A 19,236-nucleotide genomic window follows, 5' to 3' on the forward strand; every position below is an offset into this window, starting at 1 on the left:
GAGGGGCACACGCACCATGAGGAGGTAGCCCCCGGCCACCCGGATGATGCTGACGTCGGAGAAGGACTTCATGATGTCGTTGAGCGTGGTGGTGGAGAAAGCATGGACGCTCTGCGTGGCGTTGGGCGGGATGGAGTCCTGTGCCAGCTGCCAGAGGCGTACCCTGTTAGAGGGGTCAGGACCCACCCCACTCCCCACTACACCCCCCGCAGAGCCAGTCAGGGCATCAGCATCGTCACTGAAGGTCCCTAGGGACCCACTTGACCACAAGAGAGCAGTGCCAGGACCCGTGGCCACATGAAAACCTGGGCACAGGGGGAAGCTGTGCCCAGGCTCACCCCTTCCCAGCCCCACATGGGGGCTGTTCCCAGTGCCCACCTCCACAAATTTCCTCTGCCAGGCCTCCAGGATGGCACCCGCCTTCTCCTCACTCCAGCTGATGTCATGGATCTCGTAGTCATCCTTGAAGTGCTCAAAGAGCTGCCGGGGGCTCATGAGGAGGAACATGGTCTGCAGGGCCTCGGCACTGGGGGACAGGCACATACCTTGCTGGGACCGGCTGCAGCGCCCCGGGATGCAGGAATGGGTCTGTCCCCCACCCCATGGCTCCCAGCCCCACTGTGGGCACCCAGAAGAAGACCCAGGCATCCTGCCCGCCCCATCCCCACCCTTGCTCCAAAGCGCTGCCCCGCTTGCCAGCCCCATACACTCGCCAGCCTCATATGCTCTTCCAGACAGCCCCACAGCCCCTCTTGCAGCCAGAGCAGGTTCCCGTGGGCACCAGATGAGGATGAGGATAAGGGAACCCTGCCCCAAATTGTCCTGGGGTGAGAGCTGTGGCTGGGCCCCTGTGCCATGCCTGGGGACACCCACACCGCAGCGGCTCTCACCGTAGCAGCTTGCCCTGGGAGTCTTTGGTCGTGCCACCTAAAATCAGCTCCTGCTGCCAGCGCATGAACTTCCTGGAGAAGCCGTGGCAGCCCCCCGAGAGCTCGGCTGGGATGTCGGGGCTCTGCAGGTGGAGGGGAGGTGTCAAGGATGCAGGAACGTGGGGAGAGCAGAAATCCCCTGCACCCCTCCCGGTCCCCATGGGCTGTGACCCACCTGCTGGCTCTGCTTGTTGGGGGCACTGGGAGGGCACTGAGGATCCCGGGGGTCCAGACAGGGCCGCTCCATGTAAGCTTGCCCCACCTCTGCCTTCTCCAGCAGCTCTTTGAAACCTTCCAGGGATGTGAACTGCCCCAGCTCCTCCATCAGCTGCAGAGGGTCCAGGTTGCTCCACTGGATGTCCGGGCGGCCTCTGGGAAGAGAGCAGAACTGGGGTGATGGGGGATGCCAAAACCCACATGCGGTACCACCACGACCACTGACACCCCATCCCATGGGTCCCGGGGGGTGACCTTGAAGGCAGAGCGTGAGGATGCAGAGGAGCAGCATCAGTCCCCAGCTCGTCCCCTGCCCTTTCCCGCGGCTGCCTGCAGCATCCCCTGTGCCCCTCACGGCGCAGCGGGCTGTGCCCGAGTCAAGTAGCGTGCCTGATCCTGTTAGGCTGGGACAAAGCGGGGAGAGCCGGCCCCACCACCCGGCCTCGCTTTGTGCGAGCAGTCAGGCCGATTACTGCCCGCAGGCTAACATCTTGATAGAGGGGAGCAGGCAGGCAAGGGCTCCTGGCGTCCCCTCCAGCCAGGAGGTTTTGGGGCTCAGCAGAGGTTCGAGGGGCTCAGGATGGTGCTGGGAGCTGGGCACGGACCAGGTCCTTGGGGGTCCAGCAGGATCCCATGGGACTTGGGTACCCAGGAAAAGGGGCTTTTCCATTGCCTGCAAGTGCCTTGCTCCCTCCGCTCCAGCCCGAGGTGCTGGGGGCCAGCTCCCAGCCTCACTCGGCTGTTTTTTTAAGACAGAAAGGACACGCAAAAAAAGCCAATAACCCAGCCCAGTGCTCCAAAGAGGGGAGGAAAAAGCCCCAAGCGAGTGTGGGCTCTGGGGGAGAAACGCAGCCTAATAATTCATGAAGGCTGGCTGGGCCGGAGCCGGCCGTTCGAGATTCCCACATACCAACCGGAGCTGCTGCTGCTTCCAAAGAGAGCCCCTTTTATCTGCTTTCGCTTGCTTCACTGAGCCAGGGCAAATCCTTTTGTCTTTCCATAGATTGCTGCTCTTTGTTCTCCCAGCTCCCTCCCCGCTCAGCGTTAAAAAGGGGGACAAGTCCCCATGGGCTGGCCGGCACTCAGCTGGGTTGCCTGCCCGGGCACCCACTCACCCAGCTGCGGGGAGAGATGGGTCCCACTGCTGCTGTGGGTGTCACATACAAGTGTATGTGATGTATGTGACACAAACATCAGCACCAGGATGCTACCCGCCCCAGAGGAGATGTCACCAGCATCCCACTCACGATGCCACCAGCATCCTGGCTCCACACGGCCACCCCACCCCGCTCGCTCCTGCTCCCGGCTGCTCCCCAGGCTGGAGTGGGGAGAACCTGAGGTCCTGGGGAGACAAAGCTGGTCCCCCAGGCCTGGCTGGGGATGCTGTGGCCCCTTCCCCCTCCTCTCGTCCGCAGCAGCCTGAATAAGGCCACTATTTCATCTGTTTGGCAAGGGGCAGCTTTCAGAGCAGCATTAGCATGAGAAAGCAAGGGGCTGCGTTTGCTGACAATGCACAAGCCGCCCTGGCTCTCCCCGACAAACACACGCGTAAACAGAAGGAATGTGGGGGGGGACACTCCCCCTGCCCAGCCCAGGGTCCCCAGCCCCACCACAGTGGCGTGAGGAGCTGGCGGGGAGTCACCCACCACCCACCCAGGGGGACTCTGCGCCTTTTGTGTCCCTGGGCACAGCTCAGGAGTGTGGGTGCCTCCTCGCCCCACAAAGTGCTGCAAGGTGAGGACCTGCCTGTGGCACAGCCTCTGTCCCCACGTCCCCATCCTTGGCTGGTGTGAAGGCATGGCATGGCATGGCACGGCATGGCAGGGGTGGGCAGCTCCTGCCCATGTGCCGCAGCCCCCCAGCAGCCGTGCAGCCCTGCCCATGCCACCGAGGACAGGGACCTGTCCCTGGAGTGTTGAGGACTGGTGGTGGCACAGTCCTGGGGCTGAGCAGGACAAGCAGCGGCACCGAGAGATCTTGGGCCATTAGGACCAAGCTGCATGGGGAGGTCAAGCACAGTCCCTTGGCAGCCCCCACCCCCCAGGCCCTGCTCCCACCCGTGGTCCCCACACACCCCAGGACAGCCCCCCACACTCACGGGAGGTATGCTGAGCCTCCCTGCAGCTTGGCGCCTTCCCAGAAGCAGTCCAGTGGCGTCAGGATCACACAGGGGAACAGCTTCTCTATCATCTGTGGGAGGAGGAGAGGCAAAGGGTCAACAGGGGTGGATCAGGCCCCCCTTGCTCCCCCCGAACCTGCACCCTCCCGCACGGAGCTGGCAGTGCCTTTGCAGCATTTGGGGCTGGCAAGTCCCATCCCTGCCCGTTTCTTGGGGGACTGATCCCTTGGGAAGGGGGTGGGGTTCCCCATGGACCATGCTGTGCCCGGCACTCACCCTCTCAATCATGCCGTTCTCAATGATGGGGACACCCGACTTGTAGCAGATCTTGTTCAAATCCCACGATCTGGAAAGGCAGAAGGAGGAGCTGAGGATGGGTATCATCTCACAGCGGACATGGCAAAGGGTGGGGAGGACATGCAGGACACAGCAGGGGTTCCCGTCCTCCCCATCCGGAGCCGGACTCACTTTCCATACAGCGAGACTTGGACTTTGCTGGCAGCCAAGGCCGCCTCGAGGTGGAGCTGCAGGGCCTCCTGCGTCAAGATGTTCTCCCCGTCCTTCTTCGGGGTTTGGATCAACATTTGGGAGGTGTAGACAGACTCCTCGCCCAGCTTCTCCTTGGTGTAGCGCAGCTCCTGGCTCACCCGGCTGCCTGCTGCAGGGGGGACCATCGTGTGCCCCATCAGTGCCAAGGCTGGCAGAGTCCCCGTCCGACCCATCAGGATGCCCAGGGAAGGGGACGGGCAGGAGCAAGGCCCCACAGCATCAGACGGTGCCACGTTAACCCAGGGGGCTTCTTACCACGGGGTTCCCCAACTGCTGCATCCTGTGGGCACTCACACCCGGGGGACCCAAGCAGGGAATTACCCCAGCCCACACTAGACTAGGCATCCCCCTTCCCACCAACATGGAGATTTCCAGCCCCAGAGCAGCTCCATGGCCTTACTTTCCCTAGAAAACCCCGCAGACATACGGCTGCTGAAGCAGATGGGACACATCCTGCCCACTCCCCGCCCCGTGCTCTGTGTTAGGTGCTGCAGATGCCCAATGCAACCGGCCCTGACGCAGCGAGTGAAACTGGGGACACCCCACCCCATCCCTGCCCGGCTGCTCCCTGGCACCCCAAGGCAGGCAGCATTTTAGCCAAGGAATGGGTACAGGGAGAGTCAGGCACCCCCAAGCCCCCGCAGGTGCAGGCTGCCCCGGGAGGGGCTTGGGGACAGAGAAGGGACCTCGGCACAGAAAAGAAATCACCTCCTAGCCAGTACGGCTGGGGCTGAGATCAACCCCTGCACAGTGGAGCACTGTCACAGGGACAGCTGTCCCCGTCCCCATCAAACGAGGGGCCCCCATCCCTTCTGACACAGCAAAGGGAGGACGACGCAGCCCAGAGGAGGGTGGGAGGCTGATCCTGAGACACAACCACCCCCCCCTCCCCCTCCAAGTGCAACACCCAACCACCCTGCTCCCAGCCCCTGGCTGGGGAGGGGGTGTGTGTGTGTGTGTGTGTGTGCTACATGTAGCCCCCACCCCAGGGTGCCCGGTGTCAGGGCACATCCAAAGGCAGCACTGCTAGGAGCAGGGTGGGGGGGGGCTGTCAGGATTCATCCGCACCGGGACGCTCCCTCAGCAAGAGGCGGGGGCCCCGGCGGGCCTGGCCCCCCGCCAGCGCCGAGGAGGCCAGAGCGAGACCGCAAATAAGGAGCAGAATCTTCCCTTTTAATGACTTATTATATGGGTTGGTGTTTTTGTTTTGTTTTGTTTTTTTCCCCCTGCTTTTTGGGAACGGGGAGGGGGAAGCATCTTTATTGTTCCTGGCTGGGCCGGGGAGCAGCTGGTGTCCATCAGATGCCAGTTGGGATGGAGGTTGTGCCAGGGCCGGGGAGGGGGGGGGGACACATGGCCACGGCCTTTGTGTGTGTGTGTTAGAGGGGACGGCAGTGCCCAGGGTGAGGGGATGGGGACACAGGGAGGGTGGGTGTCACGGGCAGGGTGGGGGACGGGACAGCCGTCCCCTTCCCGGCAGGCTGGGAGGTCAGGCAGGAGGTGCGCCGAGCTGCTCTGATCTCAGCCACGCCACCCACGCTGAACCCAGGCGGGTGGTGGGACACGGCCATGGGGGGGGGGGGGGGGGGGGGGGGGGGGAGTGCTCAGCTTCACCACCGCTCCCCGGGGGACGCATCCTGCTGCGCCCCACGGGCATCTCCACCCAGCACAGCCACGGGAGGAGCAGCACATCTGCAAGCACGGAGTCGGGGGGAGCCCCCCGAAAAATTAAAGGGGGGGGGGGGGGGGCAGAGAAAAGAGAGAAAATAAAAAGCCATCCCTTGTAATTAGTGTTAATTTGGAACAGGGCACTGCGAGCCGTCAGCAAGCTTCAAAGGCCGTGAGGAAGCCTCAAATTCCAACACCCTAATTAACCAAAGAGCAACATGAAAAGACAAGGCAGCGCACACAGGGCTGCCAAGGACACTTCAAACGGGCGCGCGCCCGCCGGCCGGCCGGCCCAGGGCCGGGAGCGGGGCGAGACACCCCACACCGCATGCAGCCCCCCAGCCCGGGGAGGGGGGTTGGAGGGGCACCCCGATACCAACAATGGGCACGTTAATGAGGAACTGTATGTAAATTCTCTTTTTCTTTTTTTTCTCCTTTTTTTTTTTTTTTTTTTATTCCAATTAACAAAGGGAGCCCTTGGCTTTTTCATGCAAAGGGCCCTCTGGTTCCAATCAGGCGCCCCAGTCCTGCTTATTAACAGCCTGCTCTGCTCCCATGAGGGGTTTGGCTTCACCCCCCCACGCAGGCCCTCATCTTGGGCAAAGTGACCCCCATGCCCCCCAAAACCCCATGGCAGGGCCTGGGGGCAGAACGGTCCCTGGAGGCAGCCGTGCCTTGTGTGAGCATCCTTCCTGGGGTGGGCACTACTCCTGGGTACCACTGGCTCGGGGTGTGACAGGGTGCAGGCATGCAAGCAGTGTGGCTGGAGTGGGGACAGGACCCCATGTCCACCCGCACCCAGGGCGCAGAGTGGGCTCCCACCGTGCCCAAGTGGGGAGGAGACGGGGTCCCCAGCAGCGAGGGTGGCTGCGTGTGCGGCTGCCTCCCGCCCACGGGCCACGCCGGGGGAGCCCTCCCCATAATTACAGCATCCGCTGCAAAATTACAGAGCAGGGCGGGAGCCTCCCTGCCCCCCTCCTGGCCACCCTGCATGAGCCACCTCCCCCCCCCTCCCCGCCGCCACCACTCCCCAAACCCTCCTGGCACAGAACCCACGGCCACAGTGCTGCAGCCAACTCACCCTCACCCTGTGGGACTGGTTTGTGCCTTTGGCTGCCCTGGTAGGTGCTGGGACCGCAGCCCCCACCCAGTTCCAGCTACCCCACTCCAATCATGGGCAGCCCCAGGCTGAAGCAGGGCAGGGGAAGAGACTGCTTCTGCTTCCATACAGGGCAGGGTCTCAGCCCCTGAGTTATCCCCCTGCCCATGAAAGGGTTTGACCCAACTTCACCCCCACATCGGCTGCCGGCACCCTCCAAACTCAGCTCAGAGGGTTTGGGGACAGAGGAGCCCCTGACCGGTCCTGCTGCACCCAGCACAGCTGCAAGCCCCACGGCTTGACAGCGAGGGGACATCCCACTCTGCTTACACAGGGCAGGAGGTGGGCAAACTCCACGGGAGTCCTGTCCCAAGTACCCACAGGTGGGGGGCAGCGTCCCTGGGGGGCACTGGGAGGGCAGTGGGTTGGGGCAGGCTGCCAGCCCCACATCAAGCCCTCCCTGCCTGGCAAGGGCAAAGGGGCCGGAGGCAGGGGAGGGCCATGGGAGGTGTTGGGGGGCACAGAGAGGCATCTGTGCCCCGCCCCCCAGGAGTTGCATGCTGCTGCAAGGACCACTCTGTGTCCCCCCCAGAGTGGGTGGAGGCTGTGGTGAGCAGCAGTGCCACTGCTCTGCGGATGGGACCTGGGCACTGCCAGTAGCTGTCACCGCTGCTTGGGGGACCTGGGTGGGACAGGGTGGCAGGGAGGGAGTATGCCTGTGTCCACGTCCCCGCTTGGCCTCCAGAAATCAGGCCCTGTCCTCCTGCCTGGTGTAATGGGGCTATGGGATGTGGTGACAAATGTGGCGAGTCCCAGATGGGGCTGCTGCAGCCCTGTCCCGGGGCCAGGCCAGCCCTGACCCCAGCTCCAGCTGTGCCCTCGCCGAGGGAAGAACTGAGGGCAGTAAGGGGGCGAGGGGAGGAAATCCCCTGGGGAGCAGCCCTCTTTCCACAGCACAACCCAACACCAGAGCTAGAAACCCCGCCACTCAAGTCCACAGCTGGAAGGGGAACAAAGTCATGCTGAGATCCCCTGGGAAAAGCCATCCCCATGGGGATCCCCCCCCTGCAGCACCCCCCCAGCCACAACAAGCGGCACCCATGGGGGCTAACACCAGACTGTCAAGCCATTCCACAGCACAGACCGAGTGCATCCCGCTGGCAGATGTGCCCACCCCTGAGGGATTAAAGCCCCCAGCGACATCAGAGAGATGCCAGCACCGTCCTACATCCCGTGCGCCATCCCTCATCCTGGCGGGAGGGGGTCCTTGAGGCACCGCCCCGAGCATCCCTCGGCCTGCCGCTTCCCCGTGCCGGGCGGCGTGCAAGCTGGAGGCCACCTTCAAAGTGTTGTGGGGCGGATTAGCTGGATTAGGGAGGCAGTGAAAGGACCCATGCTGCTCCGGAGGAAGTCTCGCCCAGGGCACGCTGAAAGAGCCATTTTTACCTGTCCCGGCCGCTACCACCGGCCTCGCCAAAAGCCTCGCGGCCCCATCCTGTCAAAACACGTCCTCCCGGCCCCATTCACCCCATGGCGCAGGGCCGGACCCAAGGAAAGGGGGGCGGGGGTAGGTGGGTGGCAGATGGGTGTCCCCAGCAGCACCGAGGGATGAACGAGGGCTCGCTGCTGCCCCAGCGCCTCCGACCAAACCTGGCTGCAAAGGGGCTCCCACTGCCCGGCTAAGTCAAGAGGGGTGGCAGAAGAGGGGGATGCCTTCAAAAAAAGCCAGCAGCGGAGGGGCTGAAAGGGCCCGTTTGGGGCCAGCTCTCCAGCCGTCGGCCCCGGCCAAACCCTTTTGTTTAACAGCAAAGCTAAATTAATGTCTTTATTACCCCAAATCGCAGGGCGGCGGTTCCCAGCGCGGGGAGGGGGGCAGCCGGGAGCTCGCACCGCCCCGGCCGGCACCGAGGGGACAGCACGACCCCCGAAAAAGAGGAGGGAAAAAAAAAAAAAAAAAAAAAAAAAAAGGGGGAGAGGGGATTCAGTTGGGAACTATTCACCGCTAAGACTCCTGTCAGCATTGACATAAATTTCCACTGGTGTTGGCATTTAGGCATTTGCCATTTCCATATGTATAGGGCTGCCTGTACTAATTATGCTAATCACCCCCTCTGTTGGCTGCTGTGAAAAATGGCCACATTAGGCACTCCACTGCTTGCTAATGTCACTTAATGTGTGGTTGAAACATACATTCATCCCCCTCTGAATGGTGAAATTTTTCCACATTGCTGGCTTCATTCAGGCAAGAAATGAATTTTTTGAACTCAGACCACTTTTCCAGGCCCGAGGGAGAGGCAGATAATAAAACCCTCTTCCCGGGCCCTGGCGCTGCCCCCTCCCAGCCACCAAATAACATTTAAAACGCAAAAAAAATTCCCCTCCCTACGTCCATGGATATGTCTAAGTTTAATAATAATAAAAAAACCCAAGCCAACAACAACAACAACAAAAAAGCACAACAAAACCCCCCCCACTTTCTAGGAAATAAAAAAAATATATAAGTTGAAAAGCAAAGCAAAATGGATAGGGGCAGATAAGCCACAGCCATCTGTAAAGAGTCTCCCAGTCTCTTTGGGTTAATTAGCAAAATTTTCCAGCCCGAAAAGCTGACCAAACTGTCAAGGAAGGGAAAAGGAAAAGCAAGAGGTTTCGTGCTCGCCTCCCAAAGATAAATAAAGGCAAACTGCCTCTGCCCCATCTCCAGGCAGGTGGGGGGCTGCTGGGTAAGCCCCCCCAAGAAAAAAGGGACCTTTCAGAGCCAGCTGGGGCTGCAAGGGAGAAGGTGCTTTGGAGCAGAGGGCAGAACCAGGCAGGCAGGTTTGGGGGACAACAGGGACCTCGTCACTCCATGGCAGCAACACTCCAGCTGCCCCTCGCTCCTCTGAGCCCCAAGGATGGGGGCAGAGGGTCCCCAAGGACACCCCCACCCTGCAAACAGAGAGAACTGCAGGGTCCCAAAAAATTCCTGCGAGGCCAGGCAGGAGAGTCCCCAGGGAAGCGCTGGGCACCCCAGGCTGCCCCTTCCCTCCTCGTGGGGCAATACCTGTGTCACCACACCCCGGGAGGAGCGGGGACCCTGTCCCCACGGGACGCCTGTCTAGGGATGGAGTGGGGACGTGGCAGCGCGGGAGCCGCCCCTCAGAGGCAAGGCTGGCTCCGGCCAGATTCCGGCGGGTGTCTCGCTGCCCCGGCCGCAGAGAGAAGCTGCCATCAGAGCCCCCCGTGCTGCCGGCGCCAGCCCCACGCCCTGGTTTCACCCGCTCCTTTCTCAGCCCCTGCACCGACGTCTCGCCCCACAAAATCCACCCGCCAGCATCAACGAGACCACCCACCTCTCCCCGTGCCCACCCAGGAACGGCCGCAGCACCCCACTCCCCTCCACGGCTGCTGCCCCACATCCTGCCACAGATCCCACCACGCACAGCGGGGACAGGGGCTGGGAAAAAGGGCCCCATGGGCAGTCTCCCCAGGGCAGAGGGAGGGCGGTGAGGGCATTCAATCCCCATCCTTGGCTTTCCCATCTTGGAAGCCCTTCTGTCTTCAAAGTTGGAGCCAGCCAGGGTCTCCTCTGCCACTTGCACCTGCAGTATGGGGAGCCCCAGGCTGCACCCCAGCTCTGCCCCTGTGCCGAGTCCTGTTGCAGTGGTCAAGGAAGGACAAAAGCTATTGCCAAAGGAGTTGGGGTGTCTCAGCTTCATGCCCCAAGCTGGGAACAAGGCAGAAAATTCCCCTCACCCCTGTATCACGCATCCCCTTTCATCCCACTGGCACATTCGAGGGTGTCCCTGACCCCTCCAGGAAAGGGACAGGGTCTTCTCCGGGGAGACTCAGCAGCTCTTTGAGAGCGCGACGGCTGCGCAGGGCGCTTGGCTGTTCCGGTTAGGAATTAACCCGGCCTTCCTTTGAACCAGCCCTCGGCGCTATAAATCAGGCAGACCCATTCACCACCCAGGGCTCTGCCTGCCCGGAGCTCGCCGCCCCGGCCCCTCGGCCCTACAGACGCCCTGGGAGAGCCGGGAACAGCTGCCAGGTGTCTAGAGGTAACTCAACACTCGCTGCTAGCCAGGATTTCAAAGCCTCCAAGTGGCTAATTGCTTTGGAAGAGCCTAATTGAACATTTCCACAGTCGAGTCCAATTTATGGGGTGACACAGCCCTCCTTCCATCTCCCAAACAGGGATGTGGGTCAGGCATAACCCGAGGACACCACAACCCCCCCCAGCTAGCCCTAAGGACTGAGGACACCCCCTGAATTGGGATAGGGGACCCTACGTTTTCCCACGGTGGCCAGGGACACAGCCCAGGCTCAGGAGGACCCTTTGAGGGACCTGCTGTCAGTATGGCCCCAACGCTGACCCCAGTCATGGGGCCAAAGCAGGCTGCTCACTCTATTCCCCTGGGGGGTATATATGTGTGTGTGTATGTGTGTAAATGATGGATGGACATGGAAGAACACGCAGCAGCATGGTGCCCCCATGGGAAGCAGCTCCCTTCCCACCAGGTCCCCAGCACCCAGCGGGCTGAGCTCAGCCTGTGGCTGGGACAGCCCAGCATGGGGTCACGCTCCACTCCTGTGGGGTTGCGACCATCACCCAGATGAGGTGGTTTGGGTTGGAGCATCACCAACCCACATCCCTCAGCCTGGCTAGGCAGAGGCAGGTGATCAGGTACAGACCAGCTTCAGGGGGACATCAGAGGCTTCCCAGAACCCTCATCCACCCTGCCTCTGAGCTGAGACCTACTGGTCTAGGACAATGGGGCTTGGACTCCCTGCAGACATGCTCTGCCCTTTAGACACCCCATGGTGCTGCCTTGGGGCTGGGAAGGACCATGCTCCTGCACACATGGCCTCATGCATACCCAGAGAAGGCAGGAGCTGGGGTCCCCTGGCACCTTGGGGATCCCAAAGTTTTGGGGACAGCCTGATGGGGCACCAGGAGCAAGTGCTGCACTGCCTCGACCTGGCACGGCAGCACCAGGCTCATGGCAGAGGGACACCCACAGCAGCCACCCTGCCACACACCCGGGGACAGGAGAAAGCAGTGGCTGAGAAAATCCCAAAGCAGCTTCAAGTGCTCAGGATCCAACCACACAGTCTGGGAAAGTGGGTCCTGATCCCCAGGGGAAGCGCAGGCCCTCCTGCCCTGCAGTAATGCACAACCCGACACCAGCAGGACAGGGTCCAGAGATCAGGGAGGGCTGGGTACACCCAAGCACACCGGAGGATGCTCTAACCTCACCAGAAAATGCAGAAGCAGAGGCCAGCAGAGAGGCAAGGACCCACAGATGGTTATGGGGAAGGGAGGCAGCCCCACAGCTGATACACGAGACTGAAAGAGCCACTGCAAACCTTCCTTACACATCCTGAGCCACACATGCCCATCAGGGACCCCACAGGACTAAAGCCACCCCAGACACATCATCCTTGGTGGTCACAGGTAGTGCCAATGCCTGAGGACAGCCTCCCCGAGCACGCTGGGGCCGTGCCACCCAGGAGCAAAGGCACAGAGGGGTCTGCCCCAAGTGCACACTTCTGGGGGAAGAGCCCTTCCAGGAGTGCCAAAGGGGACTCTGAGCAGCACCCCACAGAGCACTCCCAGCATCACACGCCATCCCCACCCCAGGTGCTACAGATCCAGAGCGGGGGGGGCTGTGTGCAGACCCCCACGAACCCATTGCCTGTGAAGGGGCAGGACAGCCCAGGTCAGCAGTGTTTCACTATGGGGTAAAAATAAATAAATAAATAGATAGATAGATAAATAAAAATCTAGCTCCTGACACCAAAGAAGATGCCTCAACCATGAAAAAGAAACAGCTCCTCAGAGAGGCCCCTGGCACCCACGTTACAGCCACACCAGTGTGGTGGAAAATTTCCCCCAACAGCAGCCGCAGTCCCTCCTGGTCACACTCCCACGAGCCAGGGGGCAGGGGGTGCAGAGCGTGCGTGCAAAAAAAATCCCAGGCTTCTGGGCACTTCCAGTGGTCCCCAGGCTTGGCCCCTTCCCCATCCCGCTCTCCACTCCGATGCGCCACAAGTCGCAACCCCCCCCCAACGGGAAGAACCACAGCCACTTCCACTGGCTCCGGCCGCGGTTGCACGAAACGCTGACTCCTTGCAACCCCAAAAGCACAATAAAAACCCCACGGAGCCGGAGACACGACCCGGAGCAAGGGAAGCATGAAGGGAGCATGTCCCTCCTCCAGCAGCCACCGCTCGGGCGCCGGCCGGGCCGGGAGGTATCACTGGATTTCTCTGCTACGTGTTGCAGAGGAAAGGGGTGATGGAGACAAGATCTGGGGGGGACAAACACCCCTCAGGAGTGGGGAGCAGGTGGGAGAGCCAGGCATTCCTGGGCAGGGGTGTGTGCGTGCATCTGTGTGAGAGCAGCGAGGGAACGCAGAGGCTCCTTTTTTTTTTTTTTTTTTTTTAATTTAAAAAAAAAAAAAAAAAAAAAAAAAGGGGGTGGGAGAGCAAAGTTGCTTCTATTGTTGAACCAAATCCAAGAGTAGCTGAGGACCACACAGGGAGCGGGGCGTGGGGGAGGAGGCAGCGCTCCCGCACAAAGATGGCTGACACCCCTCCGCTGAGCAACATCTGCCCCTGCACAGCACCCCGCCGGGGACCCCAGGCTGGGAGACCCCCCCCCAGCCAGGGCCGGGCAGGGAGGGGGAGGCGCGATGCGGGGTGCTGCCCCCCCGGGACCCCCAAAGGAGAAGGGAAGCGCAGGGAAAGCAAATCCCAGCACCGAGGAGCGGAGCTGCAGGGAGAAGGGGGGGGAGGAAAAAAAAAAAAGAAAAAAAGAAAAAAAAAAAAAAGTCCACGCTGGAGTTTATTAATAACAAAGGAGGGGGATCAGCCGCTTCCACTCGGAAACGGGGATTTGCTCTTGCCTGACCCTGCCCGCTCCGCCGTCCCCGCGGGGCAGGGGGTCCTGAGCCGGGACCCGCAGCTCCGCGGCGCCGGCTCTGCCCCGGTACGGGGCTGCGGCCGCCCCCGGGGGCTCTTCCCGCGGGAAGGGGGTGCCCACGCGTGGGGGGGACAGGCGCGCGCTCAGCCGGCGCCGAACACCATCCCCGCCGCACGTGTCCGCTCGCGCGGGGACGCGACCGCAGATTCGCGCGGGGAATCCCCGCCAGGACACGAGTGGGGTTGGGGGGGGGGGGGGGGGGGGGAAGGGGGAAATGTCCCTTCGCAACTCGGCACAACGCACCCACGCAAGACGCAACCCGAGTAGAAGGAACCTCCGCTCGCGGGCATCCACGGCCCCGTCCCCCCGCGGTCCCGCACGCAGGAATCCCGACGGCGTCCTCCTCTTCCTCCCGCCCCGCTCCCGCGCTGTCACCTGCCTCCGGGCCGGCCTCGCACCTCCGCGCCCCACGGGGGAGCGTGTGTGTGTGTGTGTGTGTGGCGGGGTGATGCGTGGGGGAACACAAAAGCCGCGGCCGGGCGCGGGACCGTTCCCACGGGCGGCTGAGCCCTTGGGGCCGCGCTTACCTTCCACCCAGAGGTGCTCGATGTCGGTCTCGATGGAGGCCACCCGCAGCCCCACGGCCAGCGCCCCGAACACCAGCAGCCCCACGAAGAGCACTTTCCCGCAGTGCCGCTGGATCCGGCAGCCCAGGGCGAAGAGCAGCGCCTGAAAGCGGGCCCGCAGCCACAGCGGGGCCCTTTGGCCCACGGCCCTGCCCTGGGGAGAGGGCGAGGATCAGGCTGGGAGCGGACACGGGGAGCCCCTACCCGGGGGGGGGGGAAGATCCCGCAACGGGATGCCCGCGGCGGCCACGCTCTGTGGGCTGCGGAGCGCGGCCGGGACCCCTCCGCCACTCGCGATGCTGGGGGTCTCCAGCCGGGGAGAGAGCGTGGGACGCTGGGGTACCCCCCCCCCCCCCCCAACCACCCCCCAGCGCTCCCCGCGGGAGCGGGCGATGTCCGCGCTCCCCCCCCCCCCCCCCCCCGTTACCTCGGGCAGCGGCTTGCGGCGGGCGGCGCGGAGCGGCGGCGCGGAGCGGGGGGGCTCGGCCGGCATGGCGGGGGCGAGTGGCGAGGCTGGGTACCCCCCCCCCGTTATGTGGGGCCGAGCGCGGCGGCCCCCATGCGGGCGGCGGGGCCGGTGCCGGTGGCGGTGGCGGTGCCGGTGCCGGTGCCGGTGCCGGTGCGGAGGGCTGTGTTGCCGCCGGCCGCCCGCCGCGCCTCTAAAGGGGAGGCGGGGGCGGGGGGCGCCGGGGCCGCGCCGCCGCCGCCGCTCCCATTGGCCGCCGCCGCCACGGCAGCGCCCATCGCCGCTGCTAGGCAACGGCGCGCCCGCCGCCGGCGGCCACACACGGCGGCACCCCCCCCCCCCCCCCCCCCCCTCCTCCTCCTCCTCCTCCTCCTCCTCCTCCTCCTCCTCCTCCTCCTCCACACACACCCCCCCCCCCCCCTTCCCCTCCCCACGCTCCGCAACCGCCCGGCCCGGCCCTGCCGCGGGGGGGAGCGCGGCGGAGGGAGCGGCACCGGGAACGAGCGCCCTTCTTCCCACAGCTAAACCCGCCGCGCCAGGCAGCCCCCTGGAACTGCCCCCTCCCAAGGGCACCCCGAGGGCAGAGCGTTGCCCCTCTAGCCTCTCCCCCAGGACGGGCATCGCGCCGTAGCTACCCTCCTTGGTTCAAGCGTTCTCCTGCATCACCTCCTCCTCCCCCCCTCCGCCCCACTGCTGGGCAGAGCCCCCAAAGCCACCCCAAGGGCCGGGTATCCCCTCCAAGGCTGGACGTCTTCCCATAAACACTTCCCAAGGGATAGGCAGCCTTCCTAAGGGCTGGATATCCCACTATGTTCGCCCCCCAAGGGCTGGGCAGCCCCCCCCTCATAGCCATCCCAAAGGATGGGCATCCCCCTCCCAGAGCGCATCTCCCCTACAGCCACCCCAAGGGATAGGCATCCCCCCTCCAAGGGCCGACTATCCTCCCCCAAAGAGCCAGGTATCCCCCTTGATGCCTTTTCCTCAGAACAAACCACCCTCGCCCGCTCCGAAACCAGGGTGTCCTCCCACCCCCTGTCCTGATTGCCCTCCCCAAGGGTCAGATATTTCCCCAGGGCCATGGTGGGGGTCAGGGAGACACCCCACTCTTTCAGTGTGCCCACAAGTGCTATCCCATCCCCTGCTGTGAGGAGCCAGGCCCAACACCTCAGAGCTGGAGGCAGGGGGTCACAGAGCCCCATCCATGGGGCGGGGGGGCTGTCAAAAGGGCCAGGGGTAAATGCCACCAATAGTCTGAGGGGTCATTAGGATTATTTCTCTGCTCATCTTACACCCTTCTCAAGTCTTTATTGGACAGACTTGGTGCTGCTCCCACCAGGAACGGCACCCGAGGAGCAGCTGAGCATACCCGGGGGGGTCAGTAAACCCACATGGAGCCACACTCTCCCCACATGCATCCCCATCCCCGCTGCCCACCCTGGTCCCCTGGAGCAATGATGACGATGCTCATCCTGGTGTCTCCTTACTGCCCAAAAATGGGGGGAAACCCAAATGAATAAACTGCGTTCCTTGGGTGGCTGCTCTGCGCACCCCAGCCACGGCCCCGCCAGCCTGACCCCCTGTCGCCGAGCTCTCCTGGGCCTCAGTGGCACGTAAAGGGTTTCTCCCTCGTCCGGCGATAGGCCCGTAGCATCTGGCATGTCCCCAAATACAGAAGGGAAATGGCTATTCAGCACTTCTGCTGCCTGATTGCTATTAACAGCTCTACCATTCCTCTTCCTCAGTGGACCCGCACTACTGCTGGGCAGCTGCTGCTTTTTCTGAACTTAATTTTTAAAAACTAGGTTGTCCTCCTCCTCTCCAGCACCATCGCTTGTCCTGACCCACGTTCTCCATCCGCTTCCTATCTGTCACCATTGGTTCCCACCTGGGGCTCTCCCACTGGTGCCCTGCAGACAGGGAAATGGCATCAACGTCCTTGGAAAAGTCATGGGATGGGCAATGGAGACCCATTTGGTGTTTGCTGGGGCACGGGCCTGACCTGGGTTTACCCCATCCTGGGGTACCACGGATTTTCTCGGGACCCAGGCTCCTGGTGCTGCAGGATCGGCTTCCCTGACCCCATCGTGGCTCTGCCGCGCCGGCACTGGGCTCCTGTGCCACACCAGCACCACGCAGGACTGGCCGTGGCAGGATCACCCCTGGCACCTCTGTCCCACTGCCCACCCGCTGCCTCCGTGGTCCCCAGGGACCAGCTGCCCCCCCCCACACCCATGTGGCCTCTGGCACCATCACAGTGACCTGAGCCCTGAGCGAGAGGGCACAGGGCTCGGCAGGAGGGCAGCCAGTTTGGGGATGCCAAGCTTTGCAGGGGTGGGGTGACAACCCCGGTGACAAGGCCAGACCCTGAAACACCAACCAGAATTGAAAACCCAAGTGGAAAACGCCCATGGGCAGGATGGGGCTCAGCCCTGACACCAGACCGATGGGGTCCTGGACTGCTTGGGGTGTTTGGTGTCCCTGCAGGGCCCTCGTTTTCCCCAGAGCCACCCAGGGGGGGACTTGGAGCCCTCCTGGCCTTTGGGGAGTGGGATGGGGAGCAGGAGGTCGGCTCGTGCGCAGGGAGACTTCGCTTGCCGCTTCTTGCTGACCGGCTGTTTTATATCAAGGAGGGAGGGGGGATTTGCTGTTCTAGATGGTATTTTAATGGGCAGGCAGGCAGCTGGAGCCTGGGAGAAGCCTGCTTTACATTGTTTGGGGTTGTAACAAATAAATTCAATTAAAGGCAAATGGCTCCACGCAGCCCCCACCCTGCGCAGTGTCTCTGCGGCACCGGTGGCTGCGAGAGACACGGGTGCGAGGCGGGAGCCCGGGGCTTCTCTCCCACGCCAGGGCCACCCGGGGACCCTGCCCACCCTCGCCCCTCACCCCTCGCCCCCGCCGTGGGGAGATGCCGGGGTGAGCCGGCGGGATGCAGCGGGAGCTGGGGGGGGGCAGGACACTGCACCCAGCGAGCGCCCGGAGAAGGGATGGCGTGGCGGGGGGAGGCCACCCTGTCCCCTGTCCTCGTACCGCGTGTCCCACCCCGTCGAGCAAAGGGGATGGGAAAATCCCCGCGGCCAGGAGCCACACCGCAGCGGGCACTCCCCGGGGACAGGCAGCCAGGGACAAAAGCCTCAGGCGGGCAGCAGCATCCTCCGGGCAGGGGCTGGGGTGTGGAGCTGGGCTTTGCACGGCTGCGATGCAGCCCCAGAGCCCTGCGGCCAGGGGGGAAAGAAGAGGGGACTTGGCAGGGACATGCCAGAGCCTCGGCACGCTGTAAACAGCCGCCGCCACAGCAGCAACTCCTCTGCCGGGAGCCAGAGCCGGGCGTTTGTTAGTTGGAAACCAGATGGTGCTCTCCCAAGCACCGGCACAGCCTGCCCGGTCGCGGCCCCGAGCCAGGCGCAGGCTCCCCAGGGACTTCAGGGTCGTGCAGCGCCCAGCGCCGGGTCCCTACTGGGGTGGCCGGAGAGTTGGGGATGCAGGGAGGTCCCTCTGGATGTATGGGTGGTGTCAGGGTGTCCCCTGCCCCGTTGCTTCCCCCAGCCAGCACCGGGTGTGTCCCAAGGGATGCTGTGTCCCAGAGGGATGCTGTGTCCCAAGGGACGGGGAAGGGAGGCAGCATCCACCAGAGGGGATTAGAGATGAGGCGTTAACTTCCCTTAAAATCCCTGAACATCTGTCTGCCACACCGTGCCTCAGTTTCCCTGCACCTCCCCAACAGCAGGAGGCTGAAGGGGCAGGGAGAGATGATGCTGGTCCCCAAGTCAGAGTCCACCTAGTCCCCCCCGATAGGGCTGAGATAGCAGGGGAGGGATAAAGCCCCATCTCCAAAGCCCGGGAAAGCACTGGGGAGGGAGCAGAGGGGTTCCTGCCACATCCCACCCTGGGCTGATTCTCTGTGGGATACAGCCCAGGGGACATGGCCAGTGGAATCCCCCATCCCAGCACAGTCAGCAGGACCTGGGGGTCCGGGCTCTTCCCCAGCCCCCGGCAATCCTGGGGGCAGGTGCACCGAGGGGGCACGGATAGATCCATCCCAGCCCCGGGATTTTGGGGGGGGTCTGCAGCAAGCAGACAAACAGACAGGGCTGGGGAGGGGCCTGGGGGGAGAACGGCATCCCCGGCAGCCGTGGGGGGGTCCCGTGGTGTTTACAGAGCTTAAAAACCGCCTAAGCCCCGCAAGGCCATGGCGCACAATAGCGTGTGGACGTGGTGACACCGGCCGTCCCCACACCACCTTGGAAGACAGAGGGCCCTGCCACCCACCGACAGCACCAGGATTAATTATGATAATGTAGTTCTTTCCCCCTTTGTCACCCTAATGAATGGGCCCCTTTAGGATTTTAAGGCCTTTGTTTGGTGCCTCTTTACTGCGGTATTGTAGGATGGGGACTAGCAGGTGGCAGGTCCCCAAACAGCCCCTTTTGTCTCCTTTGGGGGCTGTTTTGTGGTGGGGTTGGGGAGGGGGATGTGAGGATGCGGGGAGGAGGGGGGGGCTGCAAGGGGACTCCTGGACGGAACCATAGCGCTCGCCCCATCGCTGCAGGGCAGTGGTGCCCCACGCTGTGCACCATGGCATCGGGGACCGCTGGCCTCGGCCGTGCCCCGAGCCACCCGCACCCCGGCCCACTCGGTGGGCAGATGCCGGGAGCCA

At 63.1% G+C, this 19,236-nt stretch overlaps 1 protein-coding gene across 1 annotated transcript in view; it reads right to left on the bottom strand.

The window, feature by feature from the left end:
• PTCH2 (patched 2) overlaps positions 1-14,857 on the bottom strand; it is a 22,260-nt gene extending 7,403 nt beyond the window's left edge. Inside the window, 10 exon segments of the mRNA XM_042808004.1 lie at positions 16-147; positions 379-526; positions 891-1,012; positions 1,105-1,300; positions 3,244-3,335; positions 3,541-3,610; positions 3,733-3,922; positions 14,075-14,267; positions 14,541-14,785; positions 14,788-14,857. Of these exon segments, the coding sequence (XP_042663938.1) occupies positions 16-147; positions 379-526; positions 891-1,012; positions 1,105-1,300; positions 3,244-3,335; positions 3,541-3,610; positions 3,733-3,922; positions 14,075-14,267; positions 14,541-14,785; positions 14,788-14,857 (1,458 nt within the window).
• Positions 14,858-19,236: the final 4,379 nt, after the last annotated feature.

Source organism: Tyto alba, unplaced genomic scaffold (assembly GCF_018691265.1).
Source record: "Tyto alba isolate M040663 unplaced genomic scaffold, T.alba_DEE_v4.0 Super-Scaffold_1000006, whole genome shotgun sequence".
Taxonomy (NCBI): Eukaryota; Metazoa; Chordata; class Aves; order Strigiformes; family Tytonidae; genus Tyto; species Tyto alba.